General features: G+C 30.9%; 7 protein-coding genes and 1 non-coding gene across 8 annotated transcripts; 3 read left to right on the forward strand and 5 right to left on the reverse strand.

Moving 5' to 3' along the window:
• Positions 1–1,476: 1,476 nt before the first annotated feature.
• On the reverse strand, positions 1,477–2,109 carry Chro.60423 (hypothetical protein). The annotated part of the gene is made up of 1 exon (XM_662004.1): positions 1,477–2,109. One exon carries the CDS (start codon positions 2,107–2,109, stop codon positions 1,477–1,479), a length of 633 nt encoding a protein of 210 aa, XP_667096.1.
• Positions 2,110–2,725: 616 nt separating this feature from the next.
• Positions 2,726–4,459, forward strand: Chro.60424 (hypothetical protein). Its single annotated transcript, XM_662005.1, has 1 exon — positions 2,726–4,459. One exon carries the CDS (start codon positions 2,726–2,728, stop codon positions 4,457–4,459), a length of 1,734 nt encoding a protein of 577 aa, XP_667097.1.
• Positions 4,460–5,015: 556 nt separating this feature from the next.
• Chro.60425 (hypothetical protein) lies at positions 5,016–6,518 on the reverse strand. The annotated part of the gene is made up of 1 exon (XM_662006.1): positions 5,016–6,518. One exon carries the CDS (start codon positions 6,516–6,518, stop codon positions 5,016–5,018), a length of 1,503 nt encoding a protein of 500 aa, XP_667098.1.
• A 1,432-nt stretch (positions 6,519–7,950) lies between these two features.
• Positions 7,951–8,022, reverse strand: trnP. Its single transcript has one exon. It is a non-coding gene; the product is annotated as a tRNA-Pro (tRNA).
• A 71-nt stretch (positions 8,023–8,093) lies between these two features.
• On the reverse strand, positions 8,094–8,564 carry Chro.60426 (pyrroline-5-carboxylate reductase). The annotated part of the gene is made up of 1 exon (XM_662007.1): positions 8,094–8,564. The coding sequence occupies one exon, from the start codon at positions 8,562–8,564 to the stop codon at positions 8,094–8,096; it is 471 nt and encodes a 156-aa protein (XP_667099.1).
• Positions 8,565–9,631: 1,067 nt separating this feature from the next.
• Chro.60427 (PAN domain protein) lies at positions 9,632–16,387 on the forward strand. Its single annotated transcript, XM_662008.1, has 1 exon — positions 9,632–16,387. The coding sequence occupies one exon, from the start codon at positions 9,632–9,634 to the stop codon at positions 16,385–16,387; it is 6,756 nt and encodes a 2,251-aa protein (XP_667100.1).
• Positions 16,388–17,236: 849 nt separating this feature from the next.
• Positions 17,237–17,488, forward strand: Chro.60428 (41-2 protein antigen precursor). Its single annotated transcript, XM_662009.1, has 1 exon — positions 17,237–17,488. The coding sequence occupies one exon, from the start codon at positions 17,237–17,239 to the stop codon at positions 17,486–17,488; it is 252 nt and encodes an 83-aa protein (XP_667101.1).
• A 412-nt stretch (positions 17,489–17,900) lies between these two features.
• Chro.60429 (1,4-alpha-glucan branching enzyme) lies at positions 17,901–18,155 on the reverse strand. The annotated part of the gene is made up of 1 exon (XM_662010.1): positions 17,901–18,155. The coding sequence occupies one exon, from the start codon at positions 18,153–18,155 to the stop codon at positions 17,901–17,903; it is 255 nt and encodes an 84-aa protein (XP_667102.1).
• Positions 18,156–18,285: the final 130 nt, after the last annotated feature.

Below are 18,285 nucleotides of genomic sequence, written 5' to 3' on the forward strand. Positions count from 1 at the left end.
TCTACAAAATCAAACAAATTTCTTTTTGCTCTAAGACTCAGCTTTGAAAATACTTCCAACAATGTTACATTTACTATTGTTATTTCACGCTTTATTACAGGTTTTACTTCTTCTTTTACTTCATTATTTTTATCAGAATTCCCATCCAATTTTTCTTCTTCGTTATTCTCATTATCACTAGAGTGCTTACTTTCATTTTTATTTAATTCATCTTCGCTCGTATTTGAGCTGCCACTATTGGATCTCTCATTGCTACTTTCTTCATTTAATATAGAATTCCAGTTTACTACAAACTCTGATCTTACCATTCCTTATCTCCTCTTTAACAATTTTTTTTTTTAAATTCGTCTTTTTTTCATTATTATATATTTAGACGCTGTGTGAACACACGGCAATTTCCATCTAAATCCTCTAACACTAAGGGAAAAAAAAAAGAGGCAAGGCATTTTCTTTTTAATATTAACCTGAGAACTAACCATTTTCCTAATTATAACTAACTTTAAATCTCCTCTCCACTTTCCTCTGTATCAATATCGCTTATATTCATTCCATTATCATCCACAATATATGATTGCATCTTGCAATTTTCCAATGGTGCTTTTTGAATATTCATTATCTATTTAAAGAAAAATTAATTAAAACAATAAATTTTTTCGAAATTATTAATAAAAACTCTCAATAATCACTTACCTTCTCGACTAAGGAATAGTCACCTTTCGAACATTGGTCGTACATTTCACAAATCAACTCAGCAACCTCCAAATCACTGTCATCTTCTACAATAGTAGAAAATCTTGTTTCCATTGCTTCCATTAAGAAATTTGCCAAATTATTCGAATTTACCTTCCTTCCTATAAATTATTAAAAGTTAATTTTTCAGTGATTTTTTCCCATCTCTAGTAATAAAGAGTAACAGACGTTTCTACCTACCTGATTGAAAAGACATTATTACTTCCTGAATTAATTCTTCACGCTTCTTATTTGCAAACCTGCCAGACCATCCTCCTTCCACTGAAAGGTTCAAAATAGTCCTTCAAATTGTTACTATTGATCAAGGATAACATTACAGAACTCAACTTACCATGTGGAAAATACTTGGTTGACTCCTTGTACAAAAACTTGAAAACGTTGTGAGTCCATTGGAATATTAAAGCGAGAAAAAATCTTAAAATAATACTAAATGGTCTATATTGTAAATATTCAAGCTATAATTTAGAAATTTTAAATAAATTATACTTATTCTTCACTAATTCTTATATACCTTTTTTTTTTACCTATTATCTCTCAAATATTTAAAAAAGACTGTTGGCGCCTCTTTGTCGAAAAAGTCATGCACAGATATATGCAATACTTTTGCATGTAGCTATGTAAAATGTCATGCACTCATGTGGACAACACGTAATAAATGAAAATAATAATGGTGAGAAGTTAAGAATGAGTGCTTGAATCATTATAAAAAATGAGCTTGGAATCTATTTAATTTTTCTCTAAATAATTAGAGATAATTTCTAATTCAGCTTGGCAGTTATAGCAATTAAAGTTCTCAATTTTGCGAATTTCATCCAGAACCTTGTTATCAAATGGAGTTGAAGATTTGTTTGGATATTTCTTGTTCGAATCGATTAGCTTCTGCTGAACAAATTCATCAATATTATTTGCGATTATGCAAGTAAAGCTCAAAATAAAGTCATAATTCGATTTAATTAAAGTACAAAGTTTCAAAGAATTATGTAATACTTGGACTCTTTTAATACTTGTTATTTTAGAATCTTTATCAGAATTATAGTGATTAAAAGTTGAGTACTCGTCATTAATCCATTTAATCGTTTTTTCAAGATTTGAAAAATGTTCTTTAAAAAACTGACTAACATAACTACGTAATTCTGAAGATAAATTTTTGATTCTAGTGGTAAGATCATTTATTATATTAAATCTGCTCGATTGAAGAGTTTCTTCTGAAGTTTGATTACAAATAATATCATCGGAGAAATGCAGCTCAAGAGTTGCAAGTAAATGAGATATGGCATTAACGGATCTCTGTATATACTTCGAAAGTGTATTCCAACCTTTCCCAATTTGGTGAGCTATTTCTATGTAAGTTTCCTTCATTTTTTCCTATCTGTAATAAGCTAGCCTCTCACAATATAAGAAAATTGGCAATATAGAAATACTTTGGAGCAAGGCAACTATTGGAAACTGTGGAATAAGTGAATATTTACAAATAAAAATTCAAGTCAAGTCCCCACATTCACCTAACAAACTTGAATCAATGCAAAATGTGCTCCATGGAGTAAATATAATCTCAATTGCTATAAATTCAACATCAGACAAATCTAAATTGCTCAAGAAAAAAAAAAAAAGCTTATTTTATTTACCTACTATACAAATTTAATTAACCCAATTATATCTTTGTATTATTATATATTTATATTAATATATGGCGACCCTTTGTGGAGACAAGACGTGCGAGCCCTTAGCACACTAGTAACACGCAGTCTTAATATGAATTTGTATAGATCTTTAAATAATAATCTGTTGATGAGGGGAAAGGTCTGAATTTGAAGGTATTAAAAAATTAATCAGTTAAAAAAAGGTCATGTCAAATTGAGGAGGTAAAGACAAGTAATATTTGCACGAAGGAAAATATCGAATAAAACTGAGGGTAATTAACCTTGGTGATCTATAAATTATATTAATTAAGTAAATTAATTTAATATAGTTAAAGATGACTACAGTTAGCGAAGCAGTGAGAAATAGCTGGATGCATATCTTTTCTTTTGACAGTGCTATTCCTAGGAGTAACCAAAGGGAAACTATTGGGGAAGTTTTAAAAGAAATTAATCGCATAAAGGATGAAATGCAAACATTGCATTTAAGGTTTTCTGACATTGAACAGGGCAAATTAGACATATTATCAATTGAGAATGTAGAATCTCAATTTGAGAAACTTAAGCAACAACTTCAGTTACATACTCTTTTAATCAGCGAGTTAAGAAAGTATCATACTGAAATAGAAGATTTGAAGAATAAGGAAGAATATAGAACTCAAGAAGAGAGAGAATTGAAGAATGAAATTAGGAAGTTAAAAAGTGATTTCCATTTATTATCTGAGACTGTTAATAGCAGAAATTCAATTCAAAACTCTAATATTCCAAGTATTATATCAAAACTGGAAGGTTTACAGATAGAATTTGATTCTTTAAATAACAGAATGATTAAGAATGAGAAAACTAAGACTGAAGTTGAATCATTAAAAAGAGATGTTGAAAATTTATCAATTATGAAGAAGTCATATGATGATCAGAGCTTTATTATTAAACAAATGAAAGAAGATATTCACTCAATTCAATCGGTAATACAAGAAGACATTCCTCAACTCAAAAACGAAATTCAAAGAAAGATGAACAAAACTATACAAGCTACAAATGAGCTTAAGGAAAACTTTGGGGAGCTTAAAGATCAATTTAAACAGATTACTGAAGAAAGAAGGCATGATCACAATGTAATCACTCAATTGGCAACCCAAGCAGAGCAGCTAAGAATACAGATACAAACAATAAAGATGAGTCAAAAAGACAGTTCATCTAGCAAAATGAGGCAAGAGGAATTAGTGAATCAATGTGTGAAAAATATCGCAAAATTGGCAGAAAGTGTTAACAACCTTCAAGAAAAGATTTCCAATCATCTTATCGGATTATCTATCGCAAAGTCTAATAATAGTTTTTCAGTTGTTGGGTCAAAAAGTAACTCGCATATTAAAACTCCAATCGTAATTAACAAAACTACTCCAAAAGGTAATTACTATGAAGTAGCAACCAATGGAAGTGAGAACTATAAAAGAATGTCTAGCAAGTCAAAGAACTCACCAAGAAGTCATAATAAATATACAGGCAATCATTTCACTCTTCCTGATACTCCCTCAACGCAAGCCCCCCCAGTTTTATCATCCAATTCTGTGGGAAGACTTAGCTCATTCTTTGGTAACAGAGAGTTGAGTGGAATTGCAAGCTCAAGTAGTCTTACCTCAAGTAACTACATTGAAAGTAGCAATATTGATAGTGCCAATAATAGTAGGCCAACTACAAACAATACTTGTGATCAAGAAGATGATATTATCACGCCTTCAACTATTGAAGAGGAAAGAATTATTACAAAAAGAAGAGTATCAACAGATGGATTTTTGCAGGATTGTAGTTTAAAGCACTCTTCCACAAGCTTCCTAGAGATCAAAAGCAGTGTGAACTCTTCTGAAGAAACCAACTGTACAACTTCTAGTGAAAATTTCTTAATTAGAAATACTCTCCATCCAAGAAGTGATTTAGTTATGATGTCTACATTAACTGAGTCCAATTCAAAGTTATCATCAAGTATCACCACTCCAAAAAAGTCGGGAGATAGATCCAAGACTACGAGTTGCAATGGCAATCACGCTATATCTGACTTTCTGAGCCATTTTTAAATTAATGTGGAATAAATTTCCAATTGGAGTGGAAGAGAATGCTCAATTCTCGTCTTTTTTACTAAATAGGATTTAATCGCATTATTTAATCCCAAGTTCAACTCCCGAATTACAAGAGTTAAACAATTCAAGTTAATATAAGTATTTAAGTAGACGAGTTAAAATTCCGTTACCTTAAGTGTGTATTCATAAACTAATTAAGTAAGGAGAGATATTATAATTTATTTAAAGCTACCATATTTTAAATATAAACGAAAGAGAAATGATGTTAAGTGTTGTTTTTTCCCTTAATGTTTATTTAAAATACAAATTAAAACAAAAAATAAAGAACAAACTTTTATTTGCTCTAATTACGATGAAATAGAAATTAAATCCCATGATATCTTAAATTACTGTGGTTATTACTAAGGAAAAAATAGTTCTGAAATCTAGTATCACTCCAGAAAATATGCTTTTGATTCTAGAGTATCTTCCTTTTAATTATCTCTAATATTAATAATAATCATAGTTAATTTGTATTCCCTTCTTTCTTTTAAATTGAGCATATAACTAGACTCTAAATGTCTTCATTTAATAGCTGAGCTTTAATATAGTTCCCCTTTAAGGTATGATTAGGAGGAAGTTCTAGCTTAAAGTAAAGTTGAGCATTAGGAACAAATCCAGCTTTTAGTAAAGTAAGTTTTTTGTCTGGGATGACTTTTAAGATTGGAGGAGATTGATAAACATACCAATTCATGGAGGATATATTTGGATTTATGCAATCCTTAACAGATTGAATTAGATCATAAGTTGTGTGGTTAGGTCTAAATTGGAGTTGAAGAATATATTTATCTGGAAAAACAACTCTAATTGATGAATGGGAATGAACTTTCCTCTTCAGTAGTGACTTAAGATATTCATTAGTTCTGCTTTTGAACGTAGGAGCCTTTCCAAGTATTGAATCTTTAATTCTCTGAATTTCAGATTGTTCAAAATGAGAATTATCATCTTCATCAAAATCTTCCGGAGATTCCATATCATTGATTGCTTTAACCAAGTTATCAAACTTTTGTATATTCGAAGAATGAATAACAAAGGGCTTAGTGCAAGTGATATTTCCACTATCCTGGAGATTTTGTTCATCTATAGTCCCATTTTCCATATCTCTTTCCCTTTTCTTGATCTCAGATTCCATTTTTCGCCTTTCTTCAATAGCAGATTTCATTAGCTTCCTTGAAACATCATTATTTGTACTAACTGAGGTTGAAGATATATTTGAAACATATGGGTTAAAGTGAGAAATCTTAACTGAGCCTTCACCTGAGGTATCAATTGAAGTTAAATCACAAGAAACAAGCTTTGGGTACTCAATCCTGTTTTTCTCACAAAAGATAGCCAATAGATGATGACAATCTGTTAAACGAGATATATAAGCAATAGGAAGCTCGAGATATTCCTCTTCTTTTTCTTCTTCTTCTTGTTCTTTGTACTTAGTAATATCTACAGGAATCCTGTGTATTTGGCTTGGTTTAAGCTTCACAATAACAAACCCCACAGACTTTAGCACATTCAATGCTTCTGAAAAGCTTCCAACAGTGGATGCAAATTTAGGATTTTTCATTTTAATTCTTCTAATTTTTCCTTTTCTAGGCTCTTTAATAATTGAATCAATGATCTTAAACAATATATCAGTTACTGCCTTTAACTTTTCCTTACAGATTCTGCCTAATGATTCGACAGAATTATATAGTGATGGAGTCATTTCGAGATTTTCTGGCGTCAAGTACTCGAATTCCCAAGTATCATCTTCTTTTAATATTTCCTTTACTTCTTCTTTCGAGTCTTCTTCAGCTTTAGGCTCGTTTACTTGTGAAAATATTCGTTTTCTAATCATATCAACCAGCCTTAAGGGAATATTCATAGTTTCCCATTGCTCATTCGTAACATCCTTTAATAGTTCTATTTTGTCATACCAGTTCTTATTCACAATTGTATCAACAAATATCTTCATCTCCTGATCTTTCCTCCCCATTTCCTTTCCTAACGCTAATATAAGTTCCTCTACCTCATTTGCACCCATTTAATCAAAGAAATTACAATATCTCCTTCAAAAATTGTCTAAGATGTTGCTTTTGTTCTCATTTGGGATGTTACCGCCAAATTCATTTTACTGCATTCTTGAATCTGTCAAATCAAAAATTAAAAATGATTTAAAAAAAAAAATTATTGTATTTGTAATTATACTGAGTTGTGAGCTTTCATACAAATGAATTACTCAGATCAGCTATTTAACATTTATTTTACTGATTCCGTTAGAGCAAATATTGGATATCCATCCTTTTTTAAATAAATATTTAATTTTTATTGCTTTCTTGAATTACATGCAAAAAAATACACATGTGGCGCCATATTATTTGAGCGCCATGTCTCGTTTTTGAGACGCCTTTAAGTATAGGTATTAAAAAGAATTAATTTTGTCAATAATAGTATAAAAAATATTTAAAAATAATTGACTAGAAGGTTTAAATATTAATTTAAATAGTAAATAAAAGCTAATATTAATACGTATATTTGTAAATCAATAATAATAAAGTTTATAATAGTCCTTGCCAGAAGGGTTGAATTTCTTCCAATTATTAAAGTTTATTTCATTAGTCGATAAATCTTATTTTGATAAATTCTGAAATATGGCTAAAGCACACGGTTCATTAGCTCGTGCAGGTAAAGTAAAGAATCAAACTCCACGTGTCGAGAAACAGGAGAAGAAGAAGGCTTTGACTGGAAGAGCCAAGAAGAGACAACAATATAACAGAAGATTTGTCAGTGTTGTTGCTGGACGCAGAAAATGCAATCCACAATCATAAGATTCTGGTTTGTGGCCATTTTATAGCCTTTATTAGTATATTAATGTGATTCTTTTTGCCAAGAGATATTGGAATTGGAAAGAAATCTAGGAACATGATTATATTCCTGTGTAACAATTTTCTTTTGAATTACTGCATAGTGATATGAAGTGGATACTAACATTTTGGTTTTATCGGACTGTCGTTTCTTCTAACTTTCCTTTAATTCTTTGAATCAATATCACTTATACGAGAGTTGTTTGGATCTTGGTTCATGTTATTTGCAACTGAATACAAACAGCACGGATAATTTAGGTATACAATTGAAGTAGATTAGAAATTATTCTATAATTTTAATCTGAATTTTATTAATTTCGAGTATGTTATATAGTTTCATATATTAGGCATTTATGTCTGATTACTCAGCTTTTTTTCGTGCTCTCTGAAGGGTGAACTAAGAAGTTCAGAGTATATGGTTTACAAATTGATTCGTTTTCGATGCTTGTATTACTGGTATTATTATAGTGCAAAAGAGGAGTTTCTCAGGAATATGGATCTAAAATTCATTAAACATGAAAAAAAAACATGAATATTAAGATTCTTTTTTTGTGATTTAATAATTTTGATTTAACGAAGAAAAAACCGCAGGCCCCTCGGAAATATTAAAGAGGGGTTATCCGGGAATCGAACCCGGGACCTCATGTACCCGAAACATGAATCATACCACTAGACTAACAACCCTAATGTATACGGTGGTGTTTAAAATAAGGTAATTCATGTAAAAATAAGGAATTAACAAATTGCTACTAGAATTAATTCTTGCTAAGTTGATTGCATCTATCTAATGATGAGTAAAGACAATCTTGAAAAATTTTCCCAATTAATCGATCCTCAAGTATATCAATTCCTGCTTGAGTAGAACCTCCGGGAGTAGAGACTTTAGATTGAAAAACTTGCGGATCAATGGAAGACTCAAAAAGCAACTTGGAAGTGCCATACATCGTTTCTATGACAAGCTTTCTTGCAAGGTCCTCAGGAATCCCAATTTTGATTCCAGATTGTATGAAATGATGAGCAATATTAGAAAAGTATCCAGGCCCGCATCCACTAATACTAGTACAATGCGAGAAGATATCTTCATTAATTTTATAAACTGTACCACATGAACTCAAGATTTCAATGATTTCATTTGAGTTATTTTGTTTATACTTAGTAAAGTGTGCAACAGGATTTTCATAATAAAGCCATGATCCCTGACAAATTGATAAGGTTAAATTTGGCATTACTCTTATGCAGTGTATTTCATTTGACTGAAATTCCTTTAATATATCACTAATAGTTTTTCCTGCACAAACTGAAATTAATACTTTCTCGCCTGACTTTAGATCACTTTCTATATTCAAATTATTTATTTCACTTAGAATTTGGCTCAAAATATGTGGCTTTACGCATATAAATATTAATTCGGAATTACCAACTAAACTTTGAAGATTTTCTGATATATTAATTCCAGAGAATTCTCTCTTAAGTGATTCTAGAGAATTTTTATTAGAATCAAATAAAAAAATTTGATCGGATTTTATTTTTTCAGACAATAAAAACCCTGATATAATTGCATTTGCAATATTTCCACACCCAATAAAACCTAAATGTTGTTTTTAAATTATTATGATCAAAATAAAGAAAAATTAATTTTAATTGTAAACACTCCAACAGTATTATTAACCATTGCAATTCACATACCTATTTTTCTCTCTGATATCATCTCAAATCTTTGCTCAAATTAAAATTTATTCAGAAACAAAAGGCAAAAATATATTAATGATTTTATTTTTTAAAAAATTATATTTTTATTCCCGCCCAAATTCATCAATTGCATGTAAGTTGTCCACAATAATGCATGTAAATACCGGTTTATGAAAAAATGTGTATGACACGTGTATATCAAATTTTTCAAAAAAAATAGTGGGCATGACATCATAAATAGAAGCAGTTACATGCGAAAGAAAAGTATTAAATTTTACATTAATTCGAGAGTTGTATTATAATCATAATAAAAACAAAATAAAGATAGTAAATGTAAGGAAAGAATAAAAAGAAAGAATATAAAAAGAATATGATTAACAAAAAAAGTTAAAACTAAAGAATAAAGTTAAATATATTTGAGATTTAAAGATATTTAATAACGTAATTATAAGTTAAATTGAAGATAGTATACATGAACAATAATAGGATTGAAATAAGATAGAAAAGTCAAAATACGAGAGAAAAAACTTAATATAAAGGAAACAAAAGCTAAAAAGGCAATTAATATAGCAAAAGAAAAAGAAAATTCAATTAATTGTTTGAAATGTTTACAGGGAGTGACTTGAAAAACTTAGTATTGAAAACTCTATTATTATTGCTACTGGAATACCTTATCATCAACTTTCCAGGAGTTTCATCAATTGATGAAAAGGTTCAGGAAAGAAAAGATGATCCAGTAGCATATATGAACCCCGCCCCACCAATACTATTTAAGGAAATGAAAAGTCCAATTGTGGGAGTGGGTGATATTTGTTTTGGAAACAACTGTAACTATTACCAAGAAAGTAAAGAAAATAGTCCATCCAAAGACAGAGAAAGCTATCATTCAGTTGGCTCCAAAGTTACAAGGTATATATGTATATTATTATCAGAAAATACTTTTACTAGGGAAAAAGAGGCAGATTTGCTTTTTGAAAGATTAAACGAGTATACAGAAACTTCAGAATTGCCATTTTCATATGTTGAATTTTACGAGAAACTTGGAGTTTTTGTAATTGATGTTAGATCCAGTATTAAGGAGTATGAAGAACGTAGTATATTTCCTTTGGCTGAAGGTTTGAAACTCATCAAAAAGTTAGATATTTTAAACAAAGCCGACTGTACTAAAGATTCTCTTTTAAGTGAACAATCTGTATTTACAAGTGGAAATGAAGATAAATCTACTGAGAATTATAGTAATAGCTATAAGTGGGATTGGAGCAGTATTCCTAATAATTTTGTAAATTTTAATCGAATCTTGAAATCCGAAGAGTCTCAAGGAAATGTTACGAATAACAATCAAGGCACGGAATATTTAACAGATGAAGCAAAGCTATACAAAGAGTTGGATGGTTACTTTTTGAAAAAGTTCAATGAAGCATCTAATCTACTTAATAAACTAAATATGTTCTCTTCACCATCTTCTTCATCATCAAATTTCAATAATCCTACTGTTTCATCAACATCATTTTCCGGAGGGAGGCAATCTTCTCTTTGGAATGCACTCAACTTTTTATCCAGCTTTTCAAATAAGGAAGAAAAGTCTAGATCTACGCCAATCCAAGAAATTGAAGATCCAATTTTTGGAAAAATGGAACCAACAGATGGTAATTCTAAATTAACAATATCTCCACTATACCTTCTTGGGATGAATCTCAAAGGAAAAAACATTACAGAGCTATCTCAAAAGTTCAAAAATCAAACATCTCCTATCGTTCCTGTAGATATGTCTAGAGAAGATATCAGCTTGGACAATGATCTTGCAATGAATATAGCAACAGTAATCTTCAAAGGAATGAGTGATTCCGCTGCAAAGCTTCCACCTCCTTTTGGGAACCCTGCAGTCAAAAATGAGCAAAAGTTTCCAGAATATAATTACAAAAACCATATAAATTATCTTGAAACAAATGCAAATAATAACTATTATAATTCCCCATCAATCTCTAACTGGAGTTATAAACCCATACCACAGGGTAACAATAATGTAATTGGTGGATATGAAAATGACCAAAGCCAACTCAATATTCAAAGTGATCACTTTAAAGGAGGAAGTTTTCATCCAAGTTCAAATAATAATGCTATCAATACAATTGATAATTCTATTATTGGATTTAATAGTGTTTCCCAAGGTAACTCAAACAGTAATTCTAATAAAGCAGGAGTTCATTCTCAATCTGGTTCTGGCTTAGCTCCAAATATTTTTGAATCAATAGATACATGGGGAAAACAGAGCTCAGCTTATCAATCAACTTCTTCTTCCGCCTCCCCCCCATCATATTATGCAAAAAATGGCATTAAAACTATTAATCCAAATCAAGTGACATCTAATGGAAAGAGTAATCCTGATTTAAAAGTACCAACCATTAACTCCCCATCAACTTCAGAATGGATGAGAAAGACTATATCGAAGCAAAATGAGGGTGGGATAAAGCAACCATCATTTATTAATAACCAAAATAATCAAACAGAAATTAATAAATTTGCAAGTAATATGAACCAAAATACCCCCTCAATTGTTAATTCAAATGGTAATCACTTTAATTCTCCATTTTCACAGCTTTCAAAGTTTTCTAACAATCCATTCCATGGAAATTCAGCTGGAACAACATTTGTCAAAATGAATGGTAGTGTTTTTGATGATGATAATGATATCACTTCTTTTCATCCGGAAGGATTTATCAATAAACTTCCAGAACATGTACAAAAGAATATGACTCAATCCCAAAGAGACAAAATTAACTTAATAAATGCATTTATTGGTACTGGATTTGATACAATTCTTCAGATGAATAATATAGATTCTAGTTCAAGTTATGGTAATCAGAATAATGATTTCTTTAGAAGTTCTCCGCCAAAAAGAAGATTATTTGAGATTGACTCTTCAACAAGAGGAAACAAAATGGTGATTGATGAAAACATGAAAGACCAGAATTTAAGTGATCAATCAAATAAAGAATATGAAATGTATGCCAAATTGCTGAGTAATATTGACACGAACCAAGGTCAAGATACTGCAATGGCTTATGTGACAGGATGTGATTGTGATAGATTTCCTGAAGGAGTTGCGTGTCCCATGGTGCTTTCAGGAGAAGCGAATGTTGAATGTATTGGGTATAAAGTTTGGAACAGTGCAAGAAAAGGTGCTCCATTGAGTGAGATAGCTTCAGCAATAGATTCTGCAATTACTTCTAAAGCAAGAAATATTATTTTGCCTTTAAAATTTGATACAAAGACAATTGAAGAAAATCGAGCAGCTCCAAGAATTTTGAGGCACATCATGAGAAGAACTTCAAGGGAGAATGGAATATTATTTGCCTTACCAACAGGAAATAATGGTAAACAGGAGTTGGATGGAAGCTTAGACTTTCCTTGCGATGATTTGACAGGAATGTACGCTTTTTGTGTGGGTTCAATTAACAACAAAAATGGAATGCCTTCGAATTTTTCCAATGTTCCTCAGTTAAATAATGCAATCTATGCTAATGGTGAGGATGTTGAATCAATTGGAATAAATCAACAAAGACGATTATTTTCTGGTACCGGTATTGCTTTAGCTCAATCAATTGGTGCTTTGAATATTATTCAAGGTATTACAAAGGATAAAACGAGCTCATTTGACCAACTTGCTATCCTGTACAGTGCCCCTAAAAAACTTCCATCAAGGAATTTTTTGGAGCAGCTTTTTGCAAACTCGAGTCCGATTACATTCAAGCCTCAACAGCAACAACAACAATTCCAGAAACAAAGCTCTAGGAACGAGACAGGCCCTTCAGATTCTGTTTTGATGTTTGGTATGGGATCTGGGAACAATACAAATGGTTCCTTAGGACCAGTATCTCATGAAAGGATCATGAATTCGAGTCTAATGAGTGGAAATAGAGACAATGATTTAGATGCAATAATGGCCAGGATTGAGAGCATTGAAAAAAGTCTTATAAAGTCAGGTTTAGATGGTGGCACCGTTTTCAAGGGAGAATTTCCAGCTGGTGGTCCATTTTCTTCGCCTTCTGATTCCTCTACTTTCCCATCCTCTTCCACTACGACAACTACTACAACCACCAGTCCAGTTAGAACTACAACTTCCAATGCTTCTACTCTAACCAATATAACCACAGAAATTCCTCAAATATCAAATTATACAAACATAAGTAGTTCCAGTACATCCACTCTTTCTATTAGTCTCAATACTTCTACCCCTAACATCGTAACAACTCTTCCCTCTAACATCACGGCAAACCCTCCTTCCAGCATCGTAACATCTTCCTCCAGCATCGCAACAAACCCTCCTTCCAATATCACTACTACCACCACCACCAGTCCTTCCAAAACTCCCGGAGCCTCTAATCCTTTTACAGAAAACCAAGAAGAAGAACATGGGCACTATAAGGAATCTAACTATAGTCCAGAAATAATAGGAGTTGTTCTAGATCCAAAAGAAGTAACTGAAGTCTCCAGATTAGTTCACTCCAGTAATGAACATTATAAAGAGTACTATGATAGATATGGAAACCATGATACTGTTGATCACGAATATGAAAATGACGATGGGTACCGACAATACTATATTGATGGAAATGAAGAAAAGAATCACAACTACGGCAATACATTTAATTCAGAGGAAAATATGTCAAGAAATCTTTGTTATGAAGAGGAAACCAGGTTCTACAGTCCCTTAGAAATGGCTATACCCGTAGATAATATTGAACAATGTATATTATCTTGTAGTAATACTCCAGACTGTAGATACTATTCATATGGAGCATTCCTTAAAGGCCCTGGAAGCATTATTGGGACATGTATATTAATGCCTGATAAACAAGGATCGGTAGCCTTACCAAACTTCCAATCTGGAGCTCTGGGATGCCCAGTTTCTGCTAGTATTGCTTATGCTCAGGCTATGGAAGAAAGACTAATACAAGGTATTAGTAATGCAAATGAAAATAGTCAAAAAAGTTCTTCTGCTCAAGTTAATAACAATTTAAACTCGGATTGGCCGGGGATACTTTCCACCTCTACTGTAGCAGTTAAAAGTATGAGTGGATTCTTATCTAGATTTCCTCTCAACGATATACTTCAAACAAGTATTTCCTTATATAATTCAGGATTTCTGGATCAAAAAGGTGCTTTAAGACCAAGTGGAGCTTTTGAAAAGCAAAGTATATTACCCCCTCCTGGAGTTGGATCTCCACATGTAGTATGTACCCTACAAGGTATGCAATGTTGTGTCCCACAGAAATCTGCTAAAGGATGGAGAAAAAAACCACCAAGTTTTCTTAGAGTTGAAGATCCTTCATGCGAAGCTATTTATGTCTCAAAAACAGATATGTTCTGTGCAACCACATCATTATATGATAACCAGGATATCTCTTCATCAGGATATAATTCGCTTGATGATTTTAAAAGCCAATCCTCATTTTCATCAAATTCTTATAGTAATAATCCAAAACCTTCAGGAAGCTGTGGAATGGTTATAATTGAAACAAGTGAGCATCTTATTTTTCAAAACACTCTAAAAATGCCTTCTAAAGAGATGAATAATGCATTATGTGAATGTAAGCTGAATAAAAGAGATAAAAGTATACATGGATCTGGTACTTGGGAATACTCAGTACAAGCAGTACAAGCTGCAATGAGTCGCAAAGTTGAAGGAGATCAACTTTCTTCTGGAGTTGCTCAAGCTTTAGCTTGGGTAGAAGCAGTTGGGAATGATCCAAATCCTGCAGTGAATGGACTTGGTGAGCTTATTTCCCAAGTTGCTCAAAGACCAAATTCAGATGTCGAGTTAATTACTCAGATACCTGCAATTAGTCAGAATGCTGTTTCTAATATGCTTTATAATCAACAACAACAACAGATTGAAGAGCAAGAACAAATTATTAAGAAACAACAATCTATTCAACAATACAATAATATGAGATATTTATTATCTCAAAATGGAACTGATACTAATAATACTAACACTCAAAGTCAATCAGATCAATGTTTAACAAGTTGGCCAGAAAAATGTCAAATTTGGAAATCTAAATGTGAGGATAACTTAATATATGGTTATAAAAATCCTCAATGCGTTCCATTGACTATTTTAGAGAATGGATGTCCAATGAAACAGGTTGGATTCAAGGTGAATCAAATAAATCCAGGAATTTTGAGCTTCAGTTTTAAACCTATGAGGTTTTCAGATAATTCACCATTCAGAATTGCTTGTCAGTTTTCACTTATCAAATGTACTTTAGCAAATATTAAAAGTAAATGTAAATCAAATGGTATTAATAACTTTAAGAAACCAAAGAATTTGAACGGAGACGATGAAAACAATGCAATTAATAACATTAGAAAACATTTAAATAATCATAAAAATCAAAATAATAATAGAAATAACAACTTATTTCACAGAAAAGACACTAATGATAAAAGTAAAAATAATGAACTAAAACATTTATTCAAAATTCCAATGAACTATCTTCCGTATATTCCAAAAGATACAGGAGAAAATGACGAGAAATCTGAGAATATCGTAGCAAAGTATATTAGAGTCCATTTTCCTCAAGCAGGAAACTTTTCAAATATGACAATGGTAAAACTATTAAACAAAGAGTCTAAGAGAGAATTTGCAGCAAAAATGATTAATGAGGAAGAAATACCAAAAAACAATACTATCGAGGATGTATTAATTGACGAGAATTCAAACTTTGAGTATCTTGGTAAGGTAGAGATAATTACTCAAGATGAAAATGATGAGGACTACTCAACTATTAAATATGAAAATACATCAATTATTGCTGATAGAAAGGGAGTTGATGTTGAAAATAAGGATGTTATTTTCAGCCATCTTATAAAGTCAAGCAACGAAAGTAAAATATACAAAGAACCTTTGCTTTTAGATAAATATCAACCAGATTTTACAGGTGAATCATTTCCTGAATTCAAGATGGAGAAAGTTGTGATTCCTAATGAAAAAAGTGCTGAAAATGTAACATCTCAGAGTTTTAATAAAGATTACAACTCTGAATCAAAATTAGGAACAAACGAAAGAAAAGAAAATTGGAATAATCACCAAAATGAAGATGGAGATTTTGATGAATATGAAGACTTATACTATTATGGATTTGAAAATGATTATGGAAGCAATCATAGCAAAAATCAAATTAGTGACTTTATTCCTTTCATTTCAACCAATAACAAGAAAAATAAATGGGAAGTTCAAATAAACAAATCTTCTGGAGATAATAGAAATACACAATATACAATAACCAAAAAGAATATTCTTTTATTTATATTTGCTTGTTATACTCCTATAATTCTCATGTTTGGATTTATTTAAGCATAGGAAAAAACGACCCCACAGAATAATCATTCCAACTCTTTGTGACTTACTTTGAAATAAAAAAAAGAATTAAAGGGGAACTAAGAAAAATTGCAAAAATACTTAACCAAAACAAGACTTAATTTCTTCCTCTTTCCCCCCCAGAAATCTAATATTAAAAATTTTTTTTAAAAATATATATAAAAAGGTACCCGGTACCTTTTTTTTTTTGAAAGGAATTATATATGCCGGTATATTATTTAACGGTGTGAAGATTAACAAGAAAACTTTTTTTTTTTTTTATTTAGGATCATGGAAACTTGGAAGATTTGAGTTTTAATAGAGAAACAGTCAACAGCTTTTTTTTTTTTTTCTTTTATAACTCTAACTTAAGCCACCAATAAATGGTGGATCTGGAAATAAATAAATATTAATATATTTCGATAATTCGCCCGAAGTAAAAATTTGAAAATGCTGAAAATTGATAGGCAAAATAAAAAGGGAGCCTCTCAACCATTGGAAAGAAATATTATGAAATGTTCTCCTGAAGTAAGTTTTGAAAATGAGTAGGAAAGTTGGAGAAATGTATTTATAAATGTTATATACATTACCAATTCCTTTATTTATTTGATTTCAACGTTATTATTATTCTATTTACATAAAATTCAAATTTTAAATATTTAAATATTAGATTAATTTAAGTTCCTTTGCATTTTTATTTTCTGAAATGGTTCAATATTCCCTATCTTGCCTGAAACCAGGAATTAGGCTTGAAGATAAGTAAGTTGATAAAATATTGACTTTATTACCTTTGATGGATTGCAAATTGTTACTTATTAACTCTTTTCAAATTAAAGACTTCATGAAATGGGAATTTCTGTTGGATTTAAAATAGTTGAGCTAATTTCAATTAGAGATAAAGCTCATCAAAAAAGAGAAACTAGAATACTTCAAATTCTTTCTTTTATATCTCAAAAGTGTTGGAAGTATTTATTTGGACATACTGGGGATTTACTTAAAGGTCAGGAATCTGATGATGAATGTAAGTTGAAAAATTACGATTTAAATCTCAGAAAACCAAGAATATTTAAATTTCTTTTTCTCAGATATGATCAATGATAAAAATCTTCTTTTAAACAAATTCATCTCTGTCCCAAGGGTAGGTAGTGTTTGAATATTATTACAATAATAATAATTTTAACAAAATGATTAATTAACCAATATTTAGGATCTTGAACATATTAATTGTGGTGCATATGCTGCAGGAATTGTATCAGGTATTCTAGATAGTTCGGAATTTCCTGCAAATGTGACAGCTCATACCACTGAAGATACCCCAAATAACTATAGTACAACCATTTTGATTAAATTCGACAAATCTGTACTTCTTAGAGATAAATCTATTCAATCATTTTAGTGAATAACTTTTTACTCGTTTTCACTCTTATTTACAGAATTAGCTTGAATAATTATTTATATCAATATTAGATTATATACTTGATTACCAATAATTATTGAATAATAAAAACCATTATAAATTACAGAATCTATATATAGTTACAGAATATTTAGGCACATTCAACATATAGGATACATTATTTTCTGCAGAATCTTGTATTGAATACTGGATTTGCCCTTTCTTAGGGCTTGTGTAGCTACCATCCCATCCTCCATATTCCTCACATTGAGAATTAAACTCTTGCTTCAATTCCCTACCAAAAGATTGAATAATGTTCTGATCTATCTTAACTTGGTAATTATTTTCAAGCCATTCAGTTTTATCCATATTTACAACACATAAAAATGCTCGTTCCTTGCTTTTTCTAATAAAAACAACGACCAAGTTTGACGTGTTTACATTAAAATGAGAGAAGTTATTGTAATTTGAGGCAAATACTTCTTTTTCTTTAGTTTTA

The sequence above is a fragment of the Cryptosporidium hominis genome (genome assembly GCF_000006425.1).
Source record: "Cryptosporidium hominis TU502 chromosome 6 CHRO016138, whole genome shotgun sequence".
NCBI classification, from domain to species: domain Eukaryota; phylum Apicomplexa; class Conoidasida; order Eucoccidiorida; family Cryptosporidiidae; genus Cryptosporidium; species Cryptosporidium hominis.